Raw genomic sequence first — 27,339 nt, 5'->3', positions numbered from 1 at the left:
AAATGATCTCTCTTGAAAAACCCAGGAGTTTCCCAGCTTCAAATGATCACAACTGTATAGTTTGTCTGACTCTGGGGGGAACATGTTGCAAGATGGCAAATAGCATCTGCCTTCTCTCTTCCGTCACACCCATGAAGATAGTATTTGTCGACCTCAACAACTTTCAGATGTATGGACTTCAACTCCCAGAATTCCTATCTGCAACCAACAGTTGCCCTTCCTTCCCCCATTTCCTTTTTTTTTTTAATTACAGTCAGCTGCAGTCAACTGCAGCTGACTGTTGGGGGCGAGTCACTGGCCCCAACGGAAAGGGTGCGCAACTTGGGCGTTCTCCTGGATGGACGGCTGTCGTTCGAAGATCATTTGGCGGCCGTCTCCAGGAGAGCTTTTTACCAGGTTCGCCTGGTCCGCCAGTTGCGCCCCTTTCTAGACCGGGGTGCCTTATGGAGCAGCTTGCCTCCTAGAGTTGAGCGTACTCCATCATTGGAGGTTTTCAAGAAACAATGGGTGGAGATCCTCAAACTTAAAGAGAGATCCTGGAACTAAGACTAAATTCCTGACAGAACAATTAATGGAGCAGCTTGCCTCCTAGAGTTGAGCGTACTCCATCATTGGAGGTTTTCAAGAAACAATGGGTGGAGATCCTCAAACTTAAAGAGAGATCCTGGAACTAAGACTAAATTCCTGACAGAACAATTAATGGAGCAGCTTGCCTCCTAGAGTTGAGCGTACTCCATCATTGGAGGTTTTCAAGAAACAATGGGTGGAGATCCTCAAACTTAAAGAGAGATCCTGGAACTAAGACTAAATTCCTGACAGAACAATTAATGGAGCAGCTTGCCTCCTAGAGTTGAGCGTACTCCATCATTGGAGGTTTTCAAGAAACAATGGGTGGAGATCCTCAAACTTAAAGAGAGATCCTGGAACTAAGACTAAATTCCTGACAGAACAATTAATGGAGCAGCTTGCCTCCTAGAGTTGAGCGTACTCCATCATTGGAGGTTTTCAAGAAACAATGGGTGGAGATCCTCAAACTTAAAGAGAGATCCTGGAACTAAGACTAAATTCCTGACAGAACAATTAATGGAGCAGCTTGCCTCCTAGAGTTGAGCGTACTCCATCATTGGAGGTTTTCAAGAAACAATGGGTGGAGATCCTCAAACTTAAAGAGAGATCCTGGAACTAAGACTAAATTCCTGACAGAACAATTAATGGAGCAGCTTGCCTCCTAGAGTTGAGCGTACTCCATCATTGGAGGTTTTCAAGAAACAATGGGTGGAGATCCTCAAACTTAAAGAGAGATCCTGGAACTAAGACTAAATTCCTGACAGAACAATTAATGGAGCAGCTTGCCTCCTAGAGTTGAGCGTACTCCATCATTGGAGGTTTTCAAGAAACAATGGGTGGAGATCCTCAAACTTAAAGAGAGATCCTGGAACTAAGACTAAATTCCTGACAGAACAATTAATGGAGCAGCTTGCCTCCTAGAGTTGAGCGTACTCCATCATTGGAGGTTTTCAAGAAACAATGGGTGGAGATCCTCAAACTTAAAGAGAGATCCTGGAACTAAGACTAAATTCCTGACAGAACAATTAATGGAGCAGCTTGCCTCCTAGAGTTGAGCGTACTCCATCATTGGAGGTTTTCAAGAAACAATGGGTGGAGATCCTCAAACTTAAAGAGAGATCCTGGAACTAAGACTAAATTCCTGACAGAACAATTAATGGAGCAGCTTGCCTCCTAGAGTTGAGCGTACTCCATCATTGGAGGTTTTCAAGAAACAATGGGTGGAGATCCTCAAACTTAAAGAGAGATCCTGGAACTAAGACTAAATTCCTGACAGAACAATTAATGGAGCAGCTTGCCTCCTAGAGTTGAGCGTACTCCATCATTGGAGGTTTTCAAGAAACAATGGGTGGAGAGATCCTCAAACTTAAAGAGAGATCCTGGAACTAAGACTAAATTCCCTGACAGAACAATTAATGGAGCAGCTTGCCTCCTAGAGTTGAGCGTACTCCATCATTGGAGGTTTTCAAGAAACAATTGGACAACCATTGTTCAGGATAGTATGAGGTCGCCTGCCTTTATTTATTTATATTTCATGTTTCTAGACTGCCCATCTCCTTCAAGGAGAGGCTCTTGGTTAGATCTTGGTAACCACCAAGATCTCTTCCGGTCTTATGACTCCATGAAATACTAGTTTTATTCATTCTCATGACTCTATTTGAGGTCAGTTAGGATATAATTCCTTTGGGAGTCATAATGGTGATTATTCAAGGTTGACTCAGCCTTCCATCCTTCCAAGGTGGGTAAAATGAGGACCCAGATTGTTGGGGGCAAGAGTCTGACTCCGTAAACCGCTTAGAGAGGGCTGTAAAGCACTATGAAGTGATATATAAGCCTAAGTGCTATTGCTATTGCTATTCCTTCCTTCCTTCCTTTCCTTCCTTCCTTCCTTCCTTCCCTCCCTCCCTCCCTCCCTCCCTCCCTCCCAGTGGTTAGAATGCAGTATTGCAGGCTAACTCTGCCCACTGCCAGGGGTTCGATCCTGATTGGCTCAAGGTTGACTCAGCCTTCCATCCTACCGAGGTGGGTAAAATGAGGACCCAGATTGTTGGGGGGCAATAGGCTGACTCTTAGAGAGGGCTGTAAAACACTGTGAAGCGGTATATAAATCAAAGTGCTATTGCTATTGCAGAAGGAATGGAAATGTCTGAAACCATAGCAGGTAAAGAATGCCTTAAAAAAAAACCAGGGATCCTTAAATCTCACCTTCTGATCCAGCTGGAATAAATTTCAGGGCCAGGTTGAGTTTACCATGGTTGGAGATCATATCTGGTGTAGCAGGAATCTGAAAAAGTGGAAAGGAGAAATTCAGCCAACAGCAGGAATGTGGTTATGAGTTCTAAGGTTCCTTCTTTCTATATAATTCATTCATTCATTCATTCAATCAATCATTGAATGCAATTTATTGTGGGCAAATACAGTACAGATAATAAACAAATAAAATTTAAGACAGAGTTAAAATACATTTGTAAAATAACCTATCTGGCAGCTAGTATGGGAAATCCAGGATGTAGCCTATGCTAAATTATAATGTAAACACTAAAATTATATTAAGCACGATATCTAAAATTTACTATATCATTCTAGGAAAACACTGCTCCAAAAATGGTTGTAGGTTTGCAAGAACTTCAGGCAAACTGCACAAGTCTCTAGAGATGCTTCTAATTGCATTGTATAGTGATGGCGAACCACAGGTGGCACGCAGTGCTCTCTTTGGACACGCGAGCCATCACCCCAGTTCAGCTCCACTGCGCATATGTGCGCGCTTCCCGTCGGCCAGCTGGTCGTTGGGTCTCTGCCGTGCATGCGCTAGGACGGGGCGTGTGCACAGGGGGCCATGTGTGCATTCACGGGAGCGGCCTGCATACAGAGAGCATATGCGGGGGCAGCGTGCGCATTGCATTTTGGGGTTTCTGGCACTCTTGCTTTGGGCACTCCGTCCGGAAACGTTTAGCCTACACTGGTATAGGTAATGCCCACAATGTAGGCAAACATTGGACAATTTTATTCAATCAGGCATTCACTGAAAATACTGGAATTGTAACTAGTGGGAGGGTATGTGGAAGAAAGGGTTGAAATTTTCATTGAATTATCATTTTAAAGAGATTTTTTATAAAATGATGTATCAGTCTGGGACAAAGAATCAGGACCAGGGGTGAAATCCAGCAGGTTCTGACAGCTTCTGGAGAATCAGTAGCAGAAATTTTGAGTAATTTGGAGAACCAGCAAATACCACCTCTGGCTGGCCCCAGAATGGGATGGGAATGGAGATTTTGCAATATCTTTCCCCCAGGAGTGGGGAGGGAATGGGGATTTTGCGGTATCCTTCCCCTGGAGTGGGATGGGAATAGAGATTTTGCAGTATCCTCCCCTGCCACACCCACCAAGCCACACCACGCCCACCAAGTCACACCTACAGAATTGGTAGTAAAAAAAATTGGATTTCACCACTGATAGGACCATACATTAAGTTCCAATTAAGATTTATTGCTCAAGCCTATAAATAAATATCTAGTCAACTAATGGTCAGCACTAAACTGGCACTAGATAATAGTCAATGGAATTCAAAAGGGGGCTGGATTTGGGAGCGTTTATGAACATGTAACAATTCTAGGCTAAGTCCTCCCATGGCTCCACCTCCAGGCTCTGCCTCTTCTTCTCCAGCGGTATCACTGGATAAATTGTCAAAAGTGTATGACTTGAAATATTTGTTGGAAATGTAATCAAACCAAAGGAACATTCTTTCATCTTTAGCGGACATGCCACAAAGCTAGAAAATATTGGGCTCAACGAAGCATGTTGATGCAGAAGATTTAAAAGTGAATGTACAATTCAAATCAGAGGCTTTAGTTTTGGATTTAATGGACAAACAAATGGAAACATATCATGGAACTTTTTTTAATATGTGATCTTGGCAGTGAGATTTTTTATATGCTTAAAGCTGGAAGAACCTATAAATACCCATAATGGGGAAAAAATGGATGGTGAAGCTGATAGAATTGGCAGAGATGAAAAAAACTGATGAAAGAAAAGACAAAATTTGACAAATTTTATTTCTACTTGAAAATCATTTTTTGGACTTTTTGTGAGAAACTGAAATGACAATTAAACTTTGGGTACGAGTTTGATGTATTTTTAAAAATCTATATCTGTACCAAAGAAAGTTGGAAGTCTTTTTCTATCTTTTTACTGTTTTTCCCCACTCTCTTCTCCTCACTTTTACCTCTTTTCTTTCCTGAGCTTCTTTTTTTTTTCCAAATCTTTTCCTGTTTATCTTTTGACTTTGTACATTTTTTGAAAATCAATAATATCATACGAAAGAAAATGTTGCAATTACATTCTCAGAATCACCACTCAACATCCATCCAAGACAGAGTGGCTGTGGATGCTGGCATCTCGGTACAGTCAGCTGCAGTCAACTGCAGCTGACTGTTGGGGGCGAGTCACTGGCCCCAACGGAAAGGGTGCGCAACTTGGGCGTTCTCCTGGATGGACGGCTGTCGTTTGAAGATCATTTGGCGGCCGTCTCCAGGAGAGCTTTTTACCAGGTTCGCCTGGTCCGCCAGTTGCGCCCCTTTCTAGACCGGGATGCCTTATGCACGGTCACTCATGCTCTCGTCACTTCTCGCCTGGATTATTGCAATGCTCTCTACATGGGGCTACCCCTGAAGTGCACTCGGAGACTTCAGCTAGTCCAGAATGCAGCTGCGCGGGTGATTGAGGGAGCACCACGTTGCTCCCGGGTAACACCACTCCTGCGCAGTCTGCACTGGCTACCTGTGGTCTTCCGGGTGCGCTCAAGGTTTTGGTTACCACCTTCAAAGCGCCCATGGCTTAGGGCCCGGTACTTAGGGGACCGCCTGCTGTTACCACATGCCTCCCACCGACCCGTGCGCTCTCACAGAGAGGGTCTTCTCAGGGTGCCGTCCGCCAGGCAGTGTCGGCTGGCGGCCCCCAGGGGAAGGGCCTTCTCTGTGGGAGCACCTACTTTCTGGAACGAACTTCCCCCCAGTTTACGCCAATTACCTGACCTTCGGACCTTTCGCCGGGAACTGAAAACTTATTTATTCATTCAAGCGGGACTGGCCTGATTTTTTAATTGCTACATTTTTAAATTCTTAAATTTTTAATTTTTAATTGTATTTTACTGGGTATTTTATATGGTCAATTTGGACGGTTTTAATTTCGGCCTTTATGGAATAAGTTTTTTAATTGTTATTTTAGTGTGTATATAAATTGTTTTAATGCAGGCTGTACACCGCCCTGAGTCCTTCGGGAGAAGGGCGGTATAAAAGTTTAATTAATTAATTAATTAAATAAATAAATAAATAAAACATGGCGATTCTGGGAACTGCAATCCTAGCTCAGGGGTCTCCAGCCTTAGTAACTTTAAGGTTTGTGGAATTCTGGGAGTTGAAGTAAATTGAGACTCCCAGCATCTGTGTGCAGGGTTACAGTTTGGGGGGAAGGCTGCTGGGGACTATTATGGGAAATTCAACAGGGACCCTATGGGAAGCCCTAACTAGCCCCGCCTAATGGATAGGCTGGCAAGCTGGGGATATGGGAGCTGTCCAGGGTCAGCTGGTGCTGATGTAAACCCAGAGCAGTGGCACAATGGATATGTATGTGCAATGGTGGGCCCGGCCCACTCAATTCCTGGCAAATAGATGTGGAAGAAATGGAGGTAGTTACAGATTTTATTTTCCTGGGCTCCAAGATCACCGCAGGTGGGGACTGCAGCCAAGAGTCAGCCATATTGAGGCTGACTCAGTTGCATAACTATGCAAGCAGCATCCAGCAAAGGCACACAAGAGCTTCACCCCTCTTTTTGTCCTCCTATGCTTGCTTGCTTTATGGCCTAATTGCTACACCATTAATTATCTTCCTGCCTGCATTAGAATTGCTTCTCCTAATAAGAAAGCATGACTATACTAAGCCTTGGCTAGGCACCTAGGCATTATGACATTCCCCAAAGAGTTAATCAAGGTCTTAATAAAAAAAATAGCACCTTCCGTTGGCTAGGCAACCTTGATCTCCTTTTGATTGTCTTCAGATCCTCTTCTCCTGCTGAGCCAAGTGCATAGATCCCATGCCTTGTCATTCACCTCCTGATTTCTCTGTTAACTTGTTTTCAGTGATCTTGAATTACCCTGGAAATTATCTCTGTTCAGCAGCTCATGACTGTAATTTCATTGTTGTTTGCTAGTCATTTTCTCTTAGTTTCTCTTCCCTCTCTGAATCCAATTTCAACATTACTAACTTCCGGTTAGCTTCTTAGACCATTTCAGCTTTCCCTTCCCTGGAGAAATGATCTCTCTTGAAAAACCCAGGAGTTTCCCAGCTTCAAATGATCACAACTGTATAGTTTGTCTGACTCTGGGGGGAACATGTTGCAAGATGGCAAATAGCATCTGCCTTCTCTCTTCCGTCACACCCATGAAGATAGTATTTGTCGACCTCAACAACTTTCAGATGTATGGACTTCAACTCCCAGAATTCCTACCTGCAACCAACAGTTGCCCTTCCTTCCTCCATTTCCTTTTTTTTTTACAATTCAAAAGCACTGTGAGTTTATTCCATGCAAGTTATACACAAGAATCTGATCTAGTCAAGTGAAATTGGCAGCAGGTAAGAATCATCAGACTACAAAGGCAGGGAGGACTTGGACTTCTGACTCTTTTGAGATGTAGGGACACCAGACCAGACTGACGATGCATTTGACCCTGGTCTCAGGGTCAGCCTGGTCATTTTCTTGTATACCCCCTCCCCCGTGGCTTGCCACTATAGTCCGAAATACTTCTGGAAAGGCTTCTATTTCATTGCCCTGGGTAGACTTTTACAGTTCTTCCAATTCTAATTCTCTTTTTTGATATAAATTTTATTGAATTTTAGCAATTTTTTAAAACGACAGTAATTAACCAAACCATAAGAGGCCTTTTGCAGTCTTTCCATGTATTTCAGTAGGACTGCAGAATATGGGTAGTCCTTGCTCCATTTGATGACCTTCCTTGCAACCGTTGTTAAGACGATCACTGCGGTCGCAGTTATATGATTGTTAAGTGAATCTGGTTTCCCACTGACTTTGCTTGTGAGGAGGTCACAAAAGGGGATCACACGGCCCCGGGACAGTGCAGCCACCGTATATATAAACCCGTTGCCAAATGTCTGAATTTTGACCGCATGACCATGGAGAGGCTGCAACGGTTGTGTGACGAACGATCATCTCACTTTTTTCAGTGCCGTTGTAACTTCAGTCACTAAATGAACTCTTGTTAAGTCAAGGACTATCTGTATATGTGTGTGTGTGTATATATGTGTGTGTGTGTGTGTGTGTGTGTGTGTGTGTGTGTATGTTTTCTGAGATTTTTGCGGGTATTTGTATGTAGGTCTTTGGTTATTCGGGTTTTCTCCCGCGTAAAATTGGAAGTGTCTTGGCGATGTTTCGACAAAGTCTCATTCGTCATCTTCAGGCTTCAGCTTCGTGCTTCTGGGAACAAAGAAGCAGAAGCACGAAGCTGAAGACTGAAGATGACGAATGAGACTTCATCGAAACGTCGCCAAGACACTTCCAATTTTACGCGGGAGAAAACCCGAATAACCAAAGACCTACATACATATATACATATACATATACATATACATATACATATACATATACATACATACATACATACATACATACATACATACATACATATATATATATATATATATATATTGCTTCGTGCTTCTTGCTCCCAGAAGCACGGCTGAAGCCTGAAGATGACGAATGAGACTTCACGAAACGCCGCCAAGACACTTCCAATTTTCGTGGGAGAAAACCCGAATAACCAAAGATCTACATACAAACACCGAAAACCTCAGAAAACATATATATATATATATATATATATATATATATATATATATATATATATATATATATATATATATATATATATATATATATATATATATATATATGTATGTATGATGTATAAATTTGTCTATTTCACCACCCACAAAGAGTGAGTGTCAGAGTTCCAAGTAACACCCCCAACGACAGAAGACTCTGAGTCTAGAAGTTCCTCAGTTCCATTTTATTAGAGATGACATATTGGCACCACTGGGAAAACCAGAACCTGAAAGCTTCCAGGTTTTCCACACTCAAAAGAAAGTCCAAGTCCCTGTCCCAGCACCCATATGTTCATCACATGGCCCCATCAATGCACCATCCCAACTGGAGATGCCTCCCAGTCGCACCCCTCCAGATGCAGGGCAGGATGTCCTTGACTCTCCGAGAAGGAATGTTATTATGACTACATATCTCCCCTGCTCCATACAATCCCCCACCTCTCCCAATTTCCCACAGCACTAAATGTGGCAGGCTTGAAGATCCAATGCAAAAGATGGCTTACAGGTCTGATGGTGAGATTGCAAAACAAGGCAATAGTCGGATTCTAGGATAAGATATTGAGGCTGGGAGGGAGGTTTCCCCACCGATCACTTGCACTCTGCATTGAACCACAGACCCTCCTTCACAATTTGCAGTGGCTCTATGACTCAGCGGACTTTTCCACTTCAAAGAGCCACGTTTGTCTACCCACCTACGCAAAATTAATTCCTGTCTCAGCACGAGCTTCAACTGAAGCAGAAAACAGGGCACTGTCGTCTCCACTACTTCCTGTGGTTGCCAACTGAACTTAACAGGAGATCAAGTTTCAAAGCTTAAGTGAACCAATGATTCTCAAGAGGATAAGCTAAAGGACTGCCCAGGGATTCCAACCTTCTTCTCCGCAGATAGATAGATAGATAGATAGATAGATAGATAGATAGATAGATAGATAGATAGATAGATAGATAGATAGATAGATATAATTCTAATCAAACCTGTCTAAGATTACACTATAATCCCCTTCTTTCTATAATCTATTCTTTCTAATCATCCAAAACGTAAGTCACAATATTGTTTTCTTTTTTACACACACAAAAAAAATCCATAACCGAGTTTCCAGTCATTGATGAAAGTCCATAGTGACCTTTCTTTAACCTAAGAAGTCAATTTTTCCACCTCAACAAGTTCTGTCAATTTCACTAACCATTCCTCCCTCTACAGTGGGTAATGCCAAGTCTTTCCATCATTGTAACTATAATAATCTTGCCACACTATTTATATAGTAAATCATCATCATCATCATCATCATCTTTTTAACTGTGTAGCCATCAGTCCTAAAAGTTCTGGCTTCAATTTATCTTTAGAATAGAATAGAATAGAATAGAATAGAATTTTTATTGGCCAAGTGTGATTGGACACACAAGGAATTTGTCTTGGTGCATATGCTCTCAGTGTACATAAAAGAAAAGATACGTTCATCAAGGTACAACATTTACAACACAATTGATGGTCAATATATCAATATAAATCATAAGGATTGCCAGCAACAAGTTATAGTCATACAGTCATAAGTGGAAAGAGATTGGTGATGGGAACTATGAGACGATTAATAGTAGTGCAGATTCAGTAAATAGTCTGACAGTGTTGATGGAATTATTTGTTTAGCAGAGTGATGGCCTTCAGGAAAAAACTGTTCTTGTGTCTAGTTGTTCTGGTGTAAAATCATCTATCAATGTGTATATTGCAATCCATTTTTAAAGCTTTTTTACATATCCCCCAAGCATGATAAAATGTCCCTTCGTGTTGTTACATTTACAACATAATTTTGGAATGCCTTTATGCATTCTAGATCAGGGGTCTCCAACCTTCCATTCTGAAACCAAGCCAGTTCCCTTACTGTACATTTCTTTATCTGGGACACATTCTCCCCATCTAGTTCTGCCTTATGCAGTGATGCAATTCCAAACCTCTCTAGCCCATCCTCAGAACTCGCCAGCAGATTTGCTCCATGAGTCGAGTCATGTCCCTTATCATGTCCAGAATCCCACCTATTCCCCATTTTTGTCCAAGAGCCATCCTGCCCAGACAGTGCTGAGAATACCATTCTGCCTGGACCAGACGATCAGGAAACTTCTCATTTATGGTTTATGAGATATCTCCCCACACTTTCAAGACTGACTGTACATTATCGGTGTCTTTATCTCTTCTCTTCTGTGTGGAGGATGCAGAGAGGGGATGGGCAGAAAAGGCATACAGCTGTTCTGTGCTCTGATTGCTTAAACAGAATAAATAAATAACAGAGTTGGAAGGGACCTTGGAGGTCTTCTAGTCCAGGGGTCTCCAATCTTGGCAACTTTAAGACTTGTGGACTTCAACTCCCAGAATCCCTCAGCCAATGAGGAATTCTGGGAGTTGAAGTCCACAAGTCTTAAAGTTGCCAAGGTTGGAGACCCCTGTTCTAGATAGTTTATCTGCTGTGTGACTCGGTGTGTGTTTTTTTTTTTCCCTGTTATTTCCTTTCTCCTACCTCTTTTTTTCTTGGCTCTTTTCCTTTCTTCACCCCTTTTTTCACATTTAATCTATTGTTTTCTTTGAATATACTTCTCATTGTATATGTAAAATCTTTTCATAAAAAAACTATTTTTGCAAAGGAGTGGTGCCTGGATCCCTTTGTTTCCGTCTCCATCGCCTTTTCCTCTCATGTTAAACTTTGTTCCTAGACCTAAGGAAAGGGACAGCATTGGTTTTTACAAGTTGTCCTTGACTTACAACTACAACTGAGCCCAAAATTTATGTTGCTAAGTGAGATATTGGTGAAGTGAATTTTGCCCCATTTTACGACCTTTCTTGCCACAGTTGATAAGTGAATCACTGCAGTTATTAAGTTAGTAACACAGTTGTTCAATGAATCTGGCTTCCCCATTGACTCTGCTGGTCAGAAGGGGATCACATAACCCCAGGACGCTGCAACCGTCATAAATACGAAGCAGTTGCCAAACGTCCAAATTGTGATCACATTACCATGGGGATGCTGCAACGGTCATCAGTGTGGAAAAATGGCCATAAGTCACTTTTGCCAGTACCTTTATAACATCAATCACTAAATGAGCTGTTGTACGTCAAGGACTACCTGTATTATAAACTGACCCAGTAATTTCAGATTCATCATTGGCACTTAAGCAAGGCTGAAATCCAGCAGGTTCTGACAGGTTCTGGAGAACCGGTAGCGGAAATTTTGAGTAGTTCGGAGAACCGGAAAATACCACCTCTGGCTGGCCCCAGAGTGGGGAGGGAATGGGGATTTTGCAGTAGCCTTCCTCAGGAGTAGGGAGGGAATGGGGATTTTGCAGTAGCCTTCCTCAGGAGTGGGGAGGGAATGAGGATTTTGCAGTAGCCTTCCCCCAGGAGTAGGGAGGGAATGGGGATTTTGCAGTAGCTTTCCTCAGGAGTAGGGAGGGAATGGGGATTTTGCAGTAGCCTTCCTCAGGAGTGGGGAGGGAATGAGGATTTTGCAGTAGCCTTCCCCCAGGAGTAGGGAGGGAATGGGGATTTTGCAGTAGCCTTCCTCAGGAGTGGGGAGGGAATGGGGATTTTGCAGTAGCCTTCCCCCAGGAGGGAATGGAGATTTTGCAGTAGCCTTCCTCAGGAGTGGGGAGGGAATGAGGATTTTGCAGTAGTCTTCCCCCAGGAGTAGGGAGGGAACGGGGATTTTGCAGTAGCCTTCCTCAGGAGTGGGGAGGGAATGGGGATTTTGCAGTAGCCTTCCCCTGCCAGGCCCACCGAGCCACACCCACAGAACCGGTAGTAAAAAATCTGAATTCCACCACCGCACTTAAGTGCTATAAACAAGCAAACAAATCTGGCTGCAGCCAAGGTTTTGGTTTAGTTGGCAGTGAGAGTCCAAGCCTTAAAGGTTTACTCATTTCATTGTGGTCCAAAAAGAAAGGACTAAGCCACGTGTGAAGATGGTCAGAAGGAGAGAAGGAAATATTTTGGGAAAGCATTTCCTTGTCATCAAGATGGTAGGCTTGTACCTGACCTACATGACTTTCAAACCACTGATAGAAACTCAAAGAATGCAACCGCTCTCCAAACAGAATCGATTAGCTTAGCAGAGCAGAACTAAAACACCGAGGAGAAAGCTGTAGCATCTACTTTTCCATGAGGAAGAAATTCCGATACCCACTTTCATGGAGAATTAGATTTCTAATCTCCATCGCCCGCATACGAAACTTCCCCTTCTGTTGTTACACAAGGTGAGGTGCTACAGGTGCTTGGGGAAACTAATACGAGGACAGCCATTTTCCCCATCGTCTGGCCCAACCGAGGTCACCTACCTTGGGCTGCAGGTTGAACCACTTTGGACTTGTGTTGTTCCAGTCCCAGGTATTCAAGGCCATCTCCACTTCTCCCAGGAAAAGGTTTCGGCCCAGTGAATCATGATGCCAGACAGACAGGTTCAGGACCCTCCCCTGGAGTTCAGCCTTTTCAATCTTGTACTATATAGATCAAGATGGGTGGAAAAACAGGAGAAAAGGAAAGATGAAAACATGGACAATTTTAGGGGACACTCCAGCTGTCTACCTAACAGTCATGTAGAGAAAGAATTAATAGAAGAGAAGAAAAGAGAAGAGAAGAGAATTAGAAATAATAGAATAGAATAGAATAGAATAGAATAGAAATAGAAATAGAAATAGAAATAGAAATAGAATAGAAATAGAATAGAAATAGAATAAGAATTGAATAGAATAGAATAGAAATAGAATAGAATGAAATAGAAATAGAAATAGGAGTAGAGTACAGTAGAGTAATAGAATAGAATAGAATAGAATAGAATAGAAACCTTTGGGGCATCAGGGACCAGTTCCATGGAGGAAAAAAATTCCATGGATCGTAGTGCAGAGGGAGGGTGTGGTTTTGTGCGCTACCTAGTGCAGATGAAGCTTCACTTGCTTGTGTGGCCCAGTTTCCAAAAGGCTGGTCCGTGGCCCAGGAGTTGGGGGACCCTGATGTAGAGCAACTGTTCACTTCCCATCCCTAATTCAGGTAGCAGAAAACGGTGAGCATCTTCTCCTTAAATGTCTCCTCTCCAACCTTGAGATAAGTTCTAATTTTATCATGTAGAGCAGAAGTGGGCAAAAGATCAGGTCTACATCTTAGCCTACCCATTGACTGGAGGGCTGCAGGAAGCCACCTGGTCACATTATCAGAAAACATGAGATTGAACCTTTTCAGCTTTTTTCCCCCTCCTTTGTTTTGAGTGGGTAATCAAGAGGGAATGGGACCAGGTGGCTTCAAGAAGCTCTGCTTTCCACTTTTATTGAGAGGCAACGTTGCTGAATATTAGTGGCAATATGGGAGGACTGTAAATTAGGAGATATATACACCCCATTGGTTGCTCATGCCTACTTATAGCATGTGTGTTCCAGACCTTTATATCTTATATCTTCCTGTATATAAGTAGTCCTTGACTTATGACCACAATTGAGCCCAAAGCAAGACAGTTAAGTCAATTTTGCCACATTTTATGACTTCTTTTTGACACAGTTGTTAAGTGAATCACCGCAGTGGTTAAGTTAGTAACACGGTTGTTAAGTGAGTTCTGTTAATTTTGCTTGTCCAGTGGTCGTAAAAGGTGATCACATGAACCTGGGACATTGCAACCATCATAAATACGAGCCAGTTGCCAAGCACCTTAATTTTAATCATGTGACCATGGAGCGGCTGCTGTTGCACCAGTTGTGTGTGTAAAAACGGTAAGTCACTCGTTTCAGTAAACGATCATAAGTCACTCGTTTCAGTATTATTGTAACTTTGAACGGTCACTAAACAAATGGCTATAAGTTCATTCTATGTCCATCCACACGTGTAACATGTTTTTCAACCTTGGAAACCTGAAGATAGGTGGATTGGGGAATTCTGGGAGTTGAAGTCCACCCATCTTCAAGTTGCCCTGGTTGTGAAACACTACTTTAGATTAGTTGAGTATAAAAATTAACCATTCTGATGTTCTCAGGAATGTTCTGTTCTTCCAGAACCAGACTGAGCAGAAGAGACTCAAGAGTTTTCCAGAAGTCAATTGTCTGCAACAGAAACAGAGTTCCGAGGGTCTAGGACTTTTTGGCTCGAACCTTTCGCCTTGCCAGTTTCTCCTTAAGGTTTTTGCCTCTGCGTTATTAGCCGCAAACTTTTCTCCTTGGCTGGCCCTCCTCCAGTCTTTGGCCCCGGCACATCGGCCATAGCCAATCCCTCCCAGTCCCTTTGCCGCAGCCCATTCGTTGAAGTACAGTTCCAGTCTGGCTTTTGGCTCCCCAGGACAATTCGCAGCCAGCCAATTGGTGCCGGGACTTGGGGGCTTTGGGAGTGGAAGAGCAGAGGCTGTAGTTCCCCCCTTTGTCCAAAGTGCCTGCGACAAGTGCTGGTTTGCATCCCTTTGCCACAAAGGATGGGGGGGGGGCTGTAGAGGATGAGGGATCCATCAGATGTAGTTATCCAGGTGATAATAACCCAAATGTTATTATAACTATTATAAATGTTATTATAACCTGCGCAGGCTGCATTGGTTGCCGGTGGTCTTCCGGGTGCGCTTCAAGGTGTTGGTTATCACCTTTAAAGCGCTCCATGGCATTGGACTGGGATATTTACGGGACCGCCTGCTGCCGACAGTTACCTCCCATTGTCCGGTACGTCCAGTGCGCGCTCACAGGGAGGGTCTTCTTAGGGTGCTGTCGGCTACTCAATGTCGGCTGGCGGCCCCCAGGGGAAGAGCGTTCTCTGTGGGGGCCCCGGCTCTATGGAATGAGCTGCCGGTGGGACTCGGTCTCCTCCCTGATCTCCGGACCTTTAAACGCGAGCTCAAGACTTTCTTTTTTCACCAAGCGGGGCTGGCCTGATTGATTTTAGTATGGCGGGTTTTAGTGGGTTTTAATAGGGTTTTATTAGGGTTTTAGTTTTGATAAAAATTTTAGCTAATATTTTAAGTATACAGCGATTGAATCAGTTTTTTAAACTTGATATAGTATTTTAATTTGTTAGGATTTTTGTCGTTTTATTGGCTGTACACCGCCCTGAGTCTTCGGAGAAGGGCGGTATAAAAATATGAATAAATAAATAAATAAATAAACTAGATGTAGCTTCAGGCTGGAAGGGAAGAGAAGAGCAGGATGGGGGAAAAAGAAAGAACAGAAAGAAAGGAGAGGGAGAGAGAGAGAAAGAAAAAGGTTCGAGCCGAAAAGTCCCATTACGGAGTTCCGAAACAGTGTTCCAGAAATGGCTTGCTTCTGAAAAGCTACCAAATCTTTCTACCAGCAAATGTCTGCATTAGGATTTCCAGGAGAAAGAATAGAAGCATTTGAAATGTGGATTTACAGGTGGCTGTTACGTATAAGTTGGGTTGACAAAATCGCAAATGAGGAGGTGATAAGCCGCCTGGAAAAGCCAAGGGAAATCATCAAAACTCAAAAAGTTTTGATTCATCAAAAATCATCAAAACTCAAAAAAAATCAAAAAGGGGCGTGCATAAGAGCACAAACGTTCCTGTCTTACTGTTTCCTTTCATTATATCCAATTTATATAGTTATTACATGCTTATACTCATATATATGCTTATATGTTGTATAGCTGCTTCATGCTTATGTATACTGTTATGACAAATAAAATAAAAAATAAATAAAAACCATAAAAAAAGCGAAAGTTAGAATATTTTGGACATGTGATGCGACACCCAGAAAAATACGGCATCCTTCACTTAATCCTCCAGGGAAAAATTGAAGGCAAACGACGGCCAGGCAGAAGAAGAACATCATGGCTTCAAAACCCAAGTTTTAACTCAACAGCACTTTTTCGTGCGGCTGTTGATAAAAATAGGATCACAAACATCTCGTCTGGATTATTGCAATGCTCTCTACATGGGGCTACCCCTGAAGTGCACTCGGAGGCTTCAGTTAGTCCAGAATGCAGCTGCGCAGGTGATTGAGGGAGCCACACGTTGCTCCCGGGTAACACCGCCTCCCAGTCTGCACTGGCTACCTGTGGTCTTCGGTGCGCTTCAAGGTATTGGTTACCACCTTTAAAGCGCTCCATGGCTTAGGGCCCGGGTACTTATGGGACCGCCTGCTGTTACCTTATGCCTCCCACTGACCCGTACGCTCACACAGAGAGGGTCTTCTCAGGATGCTGTCCGCCAAACAATGTCGGCTGGTGGCCCCCAGGGGAAGGGCCTTCTCTGTAGGAGCACCTACCCTCTGGAACGAACTTCCCCCTGGTTTGCGTCAACTACCTGACCTTCGGACCTTTCGCTGTGAATTGAAAACGTACTTGTTTATTCAAGCGGGACTGGCTTAACTTTTTAACTTTTTAACTTTTTTGAATTTTAATAATTTTAACTGGGGTATTTTATTTTTGGGGTCAAATTTGACGGTTTTAATTTTCGGCCAATTATATAATATGTTATTTTAACTGTTGTTTTAATTTGTATATTGCACTGTTTTAATCTGGCTGTACACCGCCCTGAGTCCTTCGGGAGAAGGGCGGTGTAAAAATCTAAATAATAAATAAATATAAAATAATAAACATGATCGCCAACGTCAATCGGATATGGCACAAGGAGGAGGAGGAGGAGGAGGAGAAAGAAGGAATGTCTTGAGAAGGCTAGAAGGCTACGTCCTTGGAAAGGTGACTTTGCGCACAACTTTGCTTTTGATTAGTAGGCGCTCGCATCAGAAGTTGCTGCTTCTCCCTCACCTTAAGTGTCTCATTAAAGATAGGATCTAAACTTCTCTTCTTGACAGCAGTTTTCCGCTTGCTGTGATTGGATCTGTCAGGAAGCAGGTAGGTTTTGACATATCTGGGTGGATGAGAAAGGCGTTACAAAGTCAGTGTAAGTCCCCATGACAGTCCTGCCCTAATATGGGAGGTGATAAGCCGCCTGGAAAAGCCAAGGGAAATCATCAAAACTCAGAAAGTTTTGATTCATCAAAAATCATCAAAAATCATCAAAACTCAAAAACTCAAAAAAAATCAAAAAGGGGCGTGCATAAGAGCACAAACGTTCCTGTCTTACTGTTTCCTTTCATTATATCCAATTTATATAGTTATTACATGCTTATACTCATATATATGCTTATATGTTGTATCATGCTTATGCTTATGTATGCTGTTACGACAAATAAAATAAAAAATAAATAAAAACCATAAAAAAGCGAAAGTTAGAATATTTTGGACATGTGATGCGACACCCAGAAAAATACGGCATCCTTCACTTAATCCTCCAGGGAAAAATTGAAGGCAAACGAGGTCCAGGCAGAAGAAGAACATCATGGCTTCAAAACCCAAGTTTTAACTCAACAGCACTTTTTCGTGCGGCTGTTGATAAAAATAGGATCACAAACATCTCGTCTGGATTATTGCAATGCTCTCTACATGGGGCTACCCCTGAAGTGCACTCGGAGGCTTCAGTTAGTCCAGAATGCAGCTGCGCAGGTGATTGAGGGAGCCACACGTTGCTCCCGGGTAACACCGCTCCTGCGCAGTCTGCACTGGCTACCTGTGGTCTTTCGGGTGTGCTTCAAGGTATTGGTTACCACCTTTAAAGCGCTCCATGGCTTAGGGCCCGGGTACTTATGGGACCGCCTGCTGTTACCTTATGCCTCCCACTGACCCGTACGCTCACACAGAGAGGGTCTTCTCAGGATGCTGTCCGCCAAACAATGTCGGCTGGTGGCCCCCAGGAAGGGCCTTCTGTAGGAGCACCTACCCTCTGGAACGAACTTCCCCTGGTTTCGTCAACTACCTGACCTTCGGACCTTTCGCTGTGAATTGAAACGTACTTGTTTATTCAAGCGGACTGGCTTAACTTTTTAACTTTTTAACTTTTTTGAATTTTAATAATTTTAACTGGGGTATTTTATTTTTGGGGTCAAATTTGACGGTTTTAATTTTCGGCCAATTATATAATATGTTATTTTAACTGTTGTTTTAATTTGTATATTGCACTGTTTTAATCTGGCTGTACACGCCCTGAGTCTTGGAGAAGGCGGTGTAAAAATCTAAATAATAAATAAATATAAAATAATAAACATAATCGCCAACGTCGATCGGATATGGCACGAGGAGGAGGAGGAGGAGGAGGAGGAGAAAGAAGGAATGTCTTGAGAAGGCTAGAAGGCTACGTCCTTGGAAAGGTGACTTTGCGCACAACTTTGCTTTTGATTAGTAGGCGCTCGCATCAGAAGCTGCTGCTTCTCCCTCACCTTAAGTGTCTCGTTAAAGATAGGATCTAAACTTCTCTTCTTGACAGCAGTTTTCCGCTTGCTGTGATTGGATCTGTCAGGAAGCAGGTAGGTTTTGACATATCTGGGTGGATGAGAAAGGCGTTACAAAGTCAGTGTAAGTCCCCATGACAGTCCTGCCCTAATATGGTACCTGATGCCCTGGAATGAGGTTTTAATCATCCGAGACGTTTCTATAAAATACACCGTTTGTATCACAAATGATGTACAAACGGCCAATCACGTTTGATGTCAATTTGCAGACAAGCAATCCGTTTACAGGATTTCTTCAAGTTGACCTCATTTGCCTAAGTACATCATTGTGTCAAATTTATATCACCTGGTTATGCAAACGATGCCAACTTATGCAAATAACTCCTGCAGTTTTACACCAGTGCAAAAACTATCAGAATATCCAGATTTAATTCATTACAGGTAGTCCTTGACATAACGGTCACAATTGAACCCCAAACTTTCTGCTGTTAAGGAAGACGTTTGTTAAGTAAGTTTTGCCCCGTTTTACAACCGTTCTTGCCACTTCACTTGTTAAGTGAATCACTGCAGTTGATAAGTTAGTGCCATGGTTGTTAAGCAAATCAATAGCTTCCCCCATTGATTTTGCTTGTCAAAAGGTGGCAACAGGTGATCTTGGGACACAGTAATGGCCATAAGTATGAACCAGTTGCCAAGCATCTGAATTTTGACTGTATGATCATGGGGATGGCACCAAGGTCGTAAGTGTGAAAAATGGTCGTAAGTCCTTTTTTTCAGTGCTGTTGTAACTTTGGTCAGTAAATGAACCATTGTAAGTTGAGGACTACCAGCAATGTCATCAGTGCTTGTCTTTTAAAAAGCTCTTTTTTAAATATATATATATATATTTATTGAATTTTCAAAAGTTAAAACACACAATACACAAAAAAGCACAATACACAAAAACAATATATATATATATATATATATTTATTGAATTTTCAAAAGTTAAAACACACAATACACAAAAAAGCACAATACACAAAAACAATATATATATATATAACAGGTTTTCCTACATCGGTATCTCTTATCCTATTTAACCTCTCTATATAGATTCTACTTCTAAATATCTCTATAAACCAACGTTCTTATTTAAATTATCTTAACCTCTATTCAGAATTCAGTCTCATGACAAAAAGCTCTAAAGACATGGCTGTTCACCCAAGCATAGGTGCCAGGATATTAGTCAAATCTAAATTTTTGTGCTACTGGTTTTGTGGGCATAGCTTGGTGGGCGTAGCTTGGTGGAAGGGGTCATGTGACTCGGTAGGCGTGGCTATGTGACTGGGGAATCAAAAGACAGAAACTCACTAACAATGTCCTGCTGGAGCAGGGTTGGACTAGATGACCTCCAGGTCCCTTCCAGCCCAGGATTATCCTCTGAAGCTGCCTCTAGAGCCAGGTTTGTACTCCTTCCTTCCTCTCCTTCCTCTCCTTCTTTCCTTCCTTCCTTCCCTCCCTGCCTCCTTTCTTTTTTTCTCTCTCAAAAACGAACCCCCCCCCCACACACACACCGTTTTTCCTCCCAGGAGGCTTCCCTGATAGCCAAACTAAAAAACAGGGGGGGAGTCCATTTTTCCTCCCAGCAGGCTTCAGGGAAGCTTCAGGGAAGCCTGCTGGGTGGAAAAACGGACTCCCACCCCCCTGTTTTTTGGCTAGCACCCAGCTGAGCCACGCGATCATCAGAGGCTTTTTTTTTTTACTTTTAAAAGCATTTTTTCAGCCAAAGAAAAAATGCTTTTAAAAGTAAAAAAAAACTTCAGCTGAGCGAGGGGAGGGGGCAGGGATTTTTGCTACTGGTTCTCCGAACCACCCGCCGCCATCACTACGGGATCGGGCAATCCGGTCCGAACCAGGAGCATTTCAACCCTGAGTCAAACCTATCACTAAATGAACTGTTGTAAGTCGAGGACTATTTGTATTGTAGGAATGTCCAAATTTCAGATGTCCTCAAGCAAAACCCAATCTGCTAAAGGGAGGTCTATTAAATCAAAGTTTGACTATGGTATCATCCTGCTAGCAGTGGCCACAAGTCCAAAGACCTAAATTGCGAGGCACACACCCAGATGCCCTCCAGCCATTCAAGGACGTGGCAACTGTTGGTTTGCAGCTAAGAGCCATCCCCTTCCCCAAACCTACGGATCTGACCGCTGCTTTTTAGCTTCCGCAAGATCCCGGCACTGAATGATCTGGACGTGAAGCTCCTTCTTGTAGGAGTCGTAGCGCAAGGAGAACTGGACGCAACCACGGACGTCGATGCTCCCGATATCATTGTCGCTGAACATGCTTGCCATACTGCCACTCATCTGCAGTGAGATGAGAAGAGTCAAGGATCGAGAAAGGAAAGAGGCAGACGACTCCCAAGGTAGGTCAAGGACAAATGTTTTGGTCTCCAGAGTGTGAAATCTTTCAAGGAAATTGGAAACAATACAAAACTGAACACTGCCCAATAGCTATACTACACCCAGCCCAAAACAAACTGCAATTGTTTCCCTCAGGAGTAAGAGGAGGAGGGGGAGGAGAAGGGACAGGAGGGGAGGGGAGGGGAGAAGAGAGGGGAGGAGAGGAGAGGAGAGGGAAGGGGAAGGGAGAGGGAGAGGGGAGAAGAGAAGGGAGGGGAGGAAAGAGGGGAGAGAGGAGAGAGGAGTGGAGCGGGAGAGGAAAAGAAAAGGGAAGAGGAGATGGAAGGGGAAGGGAGGGAGGGCACGGAAGAGGAGAGAGGAGGAGAGGAGAGAGGAGGAAGAGGGAGAGAGAGGGAGGAGAGGAGAGGAGAGGAAGGGAAGGAGAGGAGAAGAGAGGGAGGAGAGGAGAGGAGAGGAAGGGAAGGGAGAGGAGAAGAGAAGGAGGGAGGAGAGGAGAGGAGAGAGAGAGAGGAGTGGAGCGAGAGGGGAAAAGAAAAGGGAAGAAGAGATGGAAGGGGAAGGGAGGGGGGAGGGCACGGAAGAGGACAGGAGAGGAGGGAAGAGGAGGGAAGAGGGGAGAAGAGAGGGGAGGAGAGGAGAGGAGGGGGAAGGGGAAGGGAGAGGGAAGAAGAGAAGGGAGGGGAGGAAAGAGGGGAGAGGGGAGAGAGGAGAGAGGAGTGGAGCAGGAGGGGAAAAGAAAAGGGAAGAGGAGAGAGAGAGGAGGAGGGAAGAGGAGGAGGGGAGGGCACGGAAGAGGAGAGGAGAGGAGAGGAGGAGGGAAGAGGGAGAAGAGAGGGAGGAGAGGAGGAGAGGAGAGGAAGGGAGAGGAAGAAGAGAAGGGAGGGGAGGAAAGAGGGGAGAGGGGAGAGAGGAGAGAGGAGTGGAGCAGGAGGGGAAAAGAAAAGGGAAGAGGAGATGGAAGGGGAAGGGAGGGGGGAGGGCACGGAAGAGGAGGGGAGAGGAGGGAAGAGGAGGGAAGAGGGGAGAAGAGAGGGGAGGAGAGGAGAGGAGAGGGAAGGGGAAGGGAGAGGGAAGAAGAGAAGGGAGGGGAGGAAAGAGGGGAGAGAAAATCAAAATTAACTGAGAGTCTCAGAGAATTTTCCTGCATCTCAGTATTGCCGCCACTTAGGGGAGTAGAAGCATCATGAAAAGAAGTCGGAAAGATTGCAAAGAAGAGCAACAAAAATGGTGAGAAACTTGGGAGGCTGAATCCTAATAATTATGATTTTAAATCACTGGATACCTTTAGCCTAAAGAAGAAAAGCTTAAGGAGGGACATGGTAGCAGTCTTCCAATGCCTGAAGAGCTGCCACCAGGAAGAGAATGTAGATGTATTCTCTACACAGTGTCTGAAGGTAGGATAAAATGGGCCTCTGCTTGCAATTATTGCAGGTTCGAGTCCCACCAGGCCCAAGGTTGACTCAGCCTTCCATCCTTTATAAGGTAGGTAAAATGAGGACCCAGATTGTTGGGGGCAATAAGTTGACTTTGTATATAAATATACAAATAGGATGAAGACTATTGCTAACATAGTGTAAGCCGCCCTGAGTCTTCGGAGAAGGGCGGGATATAAATGCAAATTAAAAAAAACAAAACAAAACCCTGAAAGATCTGCATGCAGGTATATCCAAACTTGAAATAAGGAGTTATTTTCTAGCGGAGCTAGAGGAAGAGCCTCCATCCTGGAGTTATTCCAATAGGAATTTGTCTGGGATGATCTAAAGATACCTGTCCTTCAACATTCATTCCAACCTTAAGGTTGAAAACCATCCAGGAAAAAATAATAGGGAAATTAGTATTTTCTACTGAAGCAGTCTATAACTCCTTCACCCCAAGAACTGTTTTTGCAGTTCTTGGAACTTGTTTTGCCCATAAACTGCTAAAAAAACCGATGACACTGTTTCCTGCCATGTGGAGAAGACGAAACACAGAAAAACGAAAGTCCTAAACAAGGCTTAACACATTTTAAAATGTCAGGACAAACTTTAAGTTTTTCCACAAACCTATGCACTGATACCAAAGCTAATTTCATATTTGGGGAGGAAAAAAACTCAAATCTGATATAGAATTTGATTCAACGTGGAATCTAGTTTTGGACTATAAATTTACGAACAGGTTTGCACTGTAGTAATTAGTAATGAAGATTAAGATAATGATCTCTTTATGATCTTCTAAATTCAGCAAATTCCTTACATTAAGCAGAAATGGTTACAATTTTTTTTTCCTAGTTTATAACTTAGAATTCGAGTCATACTGGTTATAGTTGTGAAATGCTGCCTACTACTCTGATTTTAACTGCGATCTATTTTAGTATTGACTGAAAGTTTGCAATTAGCACAACATACTGTAACGTCGAATGCCTAGAAATATGCAGACTTCTGTCGATGCCATTTGGAATTGTTCTTTCTCTTCCCTTCTGTTGTCTTCAGATATTATAAATATTATTATCATTATGAATTCCAGCAACGTGATTTGCATCATCACCCTATATAATGTAGCTTTTGGCTCCCCCAGAAAACGTTACGTTCTTATTGCAACCGTGAAATCTCATACCGTGGATGAACTCAAACTGGAGGCGGAAGAGCTAGCATTTAGTCCTTTATTTGGGGGGCTCACTGGATTCACCGTTGAAGGAGATGAAACCAAAGCCGATCCTTGTCCATTTTCCAATCCGTTGTTATTCTAAGGTTTTAAAACAATTGGGAGAAGAAAAGAGGAAGAGTTGTTCTCATAAAATGCCTGCAATATGGTAATCTCCTAATCTTAAAACCCATCACTGGGAAATTCCAGCTGCAGAAGGATACATACAAGAAAAGACCCTACATCAAAACTTTAGTACAAGGGTGTCAAACTCACGGAGGACACATTATCATCACATGATGTATTGTAACTTTTCCCCCCTTTGCTAAAACGGGAGTGGGGGTGGCCAGTGCATGACACATCTGGCCAACGGGCCATGAGTTTGACACCCCTGCTTTAATATGTCCTTCTGCATGTACATTTCCAGTTGGAGTAAAAATTCAATGCTACCAATCCCCCCCCATTCAAGGAGTGGAGAAGCAACACACAATATATGCTGTGTGCTTCAGTATATAAGTAGACAAACGATCTGAAACAACACAAATGGCGTGTATGACATTAATTGTTCAGACTCTGCCTTGATATAGACTATGATTAATATACGTATACGTCAGTGGTGAAATCCAAATTTTTTTACTACCGGTTCTGCGGGTGTGATGTGGCTTGGTGGGCGTGGCTTGGTGGGCACGGCAAAGGAAGGATACTGCAAAATCCCCATTCCCACCCCACTCCTGGGGGAAGGATATTACAAAATCTCCATTCCCATCACACTCTGGGACCAGCCAGAGATGGTATTTGCTGGTTCTCTGAACTACTCAAAATTTCTGCTACCGGTTCTCCAGAACCTGTCAGAACCTGCTGGATTTCACCCCGGTATACATGCATGCATGTATGGGTGTTTATATAAATGCTCAAGCTCCATTCTATCATCCCAGAGGTGGGCTGCTGCCGGTTCGCACCAATTCAGGTGAATCAGTAGTTAAGATTCAGCACAGTTCGGTGAACGGGCAAATCCCACCACTGGCTGGATCCATCCCTGCTCATTTTTCAGCCTGTTTTCAGGCTGTTTTAGGCCATTTTCTGGGCTTGTTTTCAGGGCCATTTTGGGGGCATTCGGGGGGGGGGGGGAAATGGCCTGAAAATGCCCCAAAAACAGCCTAAAAATGGCCTGAAAGCGGCCAAAAAAGCTGGCTGAAACACAGGCCTACCAGCCAGAGAACCGGTTGTTAAGTTATTCAAGTCCACCCAAGTCCACCCTGACACAAGGGGTTACAGGGTCGTTAAAAGAAAAAGTGCCATCTCTGCCTTTGTACCTGCACTGGGTCCTTGACAGCTGGGTCCACTCCAGGCTGTTCTTGTTCCTCTATCTCAGAATTCAGGCTGCTAAATGAGCTGCTTCTCTCTGCAATGGCCAGGAGGGGGGTAATGGATAAGGAGAAAATGAGGCACGGGACTTGGAAACTCAACAACACTATGTCAAGATTTAATGCTGCCATCTACTCATAAAATACAGCACAAAGGAGAACAAAATGGGGACAACATGGGATGTTCTTGTACAGAATGCCAGCCAGCCAGTTCCATGCCATTTGCACCCAACACCCAGACACCCACTCAGAGACTGTGGACATGTCTATTCATCATTATATGGCTTTGGACCTTTCCCCCAAATTGTAGAAGGTTGTTTTCATAAAGCAGGGATCTCCAAACTTGGCAACTTTTGTTGTTGTTAGTTGTAAAGTCGTGTCCGACCCATCGCGACCCCATGGACAACATTCCTCCAGGCCTTCCTGTCCTCTACCATCCTCTGGAGTCAAATCTTTAAGAACTTTAAGCGTGGCTGCTAATGGGCTTGTGCACAATAGAGATGGAGAGGAAGAAGGTGACTATTGGTTTTTGTAAATGGTTTGCTTCATGCTTTGGAAACCAAAGAGCTGGTCAGGGAGAGAAGGTCCTAGGGCCACCATATTATTGATGCTTTCTGTGACTTTCACCATATTCTTTTCTCCCCAACACTGGTCTTTGCACTGAGAAATGGCTTCCCTGAGTACAAATGGAAATGCTGTCCCTCAAAATAAGCACCCTGACTGTAAACCACAGATTACACTGGTACCTTGGTACTCAACCGCTTTGAAACTCATCAAATTTGGTATTCAATGCATTTTAATGCAAAATTTTGTCTTGTTTGGTGCTCAACACACAATAGCAATAGCGCTTAAGAATTATATATTGCTTCACAGGGCTTTACAGCCCTTTCTAAGCAGTTTACAGAGCCAGCAAGTTGCCCCCAACAGTCTGAGTCTTCATTTTACCAACTTCATAAAGATGGAACCTTGAGCCACTCGGAATCGAACTCTTGGAGTGAGCAGTGAGTTAGCCTGCAGTTCTGCATTCTAACCGCTGTGCCACCACAGCTGAAGCTAGAACTTGTCAGTGTTGGCTGCCTTGTGACTCACTACATTATTCCTTATGGGAAAAATTTGTTTGGTATTCATCGTTTTTGGTACTCGTCGTGCCTCCCAGAACCAATTAACGATTAGTACCATAGTACCACAGTAATTACGGGCCTCTGGTGGCTCAGACTGCTAAGACAGTCTGTTATTAACACAGCTGCTTGCAATTACTGCAGGTTCAAGCCCCACCAGGCCCAAGGTTGACTCCGCCTTCCATCCTTTATAAGGTAGGTAAAATGAGGACCCAGATTGTTGGGGGCAATAAATTGACTTTTTATATAATATACAAATGGATGAAAACTATTGCTTAACATAGTGTAAGCCGCCCTGAGTCTTTGGAGAAGGGCAGGATATAAATGCAAATTTAAAAAAAAATTGGCTATGGAGATGTGAACGCTGCTACCTTTTTCTGATCCCTGCAGCTCCAACCCTCCCACTAGTTTAACAGTAACAGAGTTGGAAGGGACCTTGGAGGTCATCTAGTCCAACCCCCTGCTCACGCAGCCTGTACTGGGGATTCGAACCGCCGAACTGCCGACCTTTCTGATCGACAAGCTCAGCATCTTAGCCACTGAGCCACCTTCGTGGGTATTTACACCACAAAGAAAGCACCACACACACATAAATGCATTTGAATACATTTCCTACATATTTGTTTTGTGGCTGCCCCCCGAAACAGATCCACATTTCGTATGAATTTTTACCTAGAGTGTTTTCAACAGCTGACTCTGGGAAGCAGACCACTTCCTTGGGCATGAGGTTGGCTTCCTAAGAGAGAAATAAAGAGAAGTGACCTGCTGTGGTTACGGAACAGAGATGATCTGAATACAAACGTGTCTTCAGATCCTTATCAGCATAAGCCAAACTGCACCAGCAACTGTAACTCCAGAGCTATACAGCCCGAGCCATTTTTCAAATGAGGTTTACAACAACCAAACACTCTGAAATCCCCACGTCTCCAGGGATATTTGCAGATTTCTAACAATAAAAGACTTTTTCCTTAGATTTTTTTCAAATGATATTTGCACAAAGGCCACCCTTGCACTCAGAACGAAGAATCGAGATTTTTAAAAGGTGGGCAGGGCAATGCAGGGGTGAAATGCTCTTGGTTCGGACCGGATCACCTGATCTGGTAGCGATGGCGGCGGGTGGTTCAGAGAACC

General features: G+C 43.5%; 1 protein-coding gene across 6 annotated transcripts in view; it reads right to left on the bottom strand.

The window, feature by feature from the left end:
* SYTL1 (synaptotagmin like 1) overlaps positions 1-27,339 on the bottom strand; it is a 79,056-nt gene that overhangs the window by 10,996 nt on the left and 40,721 nt on the right. For 5 of the 6 annotated variants that reach the window (XM_058196506.1, XM_058196512.1, XM_058196508.1 and 2 more), the window contains exons 6-12: positions 26,881-26,944; positions 25,040-25,128; positions 23,700-23,828; positions 20,884-21,050; positions 18,691-18,793; positions 12,778-12,939; positions 2,773-2,851 (exon numbers count right to left, since the gene is read on the bottom strand). In XM_058196506.1, the coding sequence (XP_058052489.1) occupies positions 2,773-2,851; positions 12,778-12,939; positions 18,691-18,793; positions 20,884-21,050; positions 23,700-23,828; positions 25,040-25,128; positions 26,881-26,944 (793 nt within the window). The remainder of the gene's footprint in view (positions 1-2,772; positions 2,852-12,777; positions 12,940-18,690; positions 18,794-20,883; positions 21,051-23,699; positions 23,829-25,039; positions 25,129-26,880; positions 26,945-27,339) is intronic. The other variant, XM_058196507.1, reaches the window with a different exon arrangement.

The sequence above is a fragment of the Ahaetulla prasina genome, chromosome 10 (genome assembly GCF_028640845.1).
Source record: "Ahaetulla prasina isolate Xishuangbanna chromosome 10, ASM2864084v1, whole genome shotgun sequence".
In the NCBI taxonomy this organism is placed as follows: domain Eukaryota; kingdom Metazoa; phylum Chordata; class Lepidosauria; order Squamata; family Colubridae; genus Ahaetulla; species Ahaetulla prasina.
The sequence above is the reverse complement of the archived record's forward strand: the minus strand, read 5'-3'. Positions and strand labels throughout refer to the sequence as shown.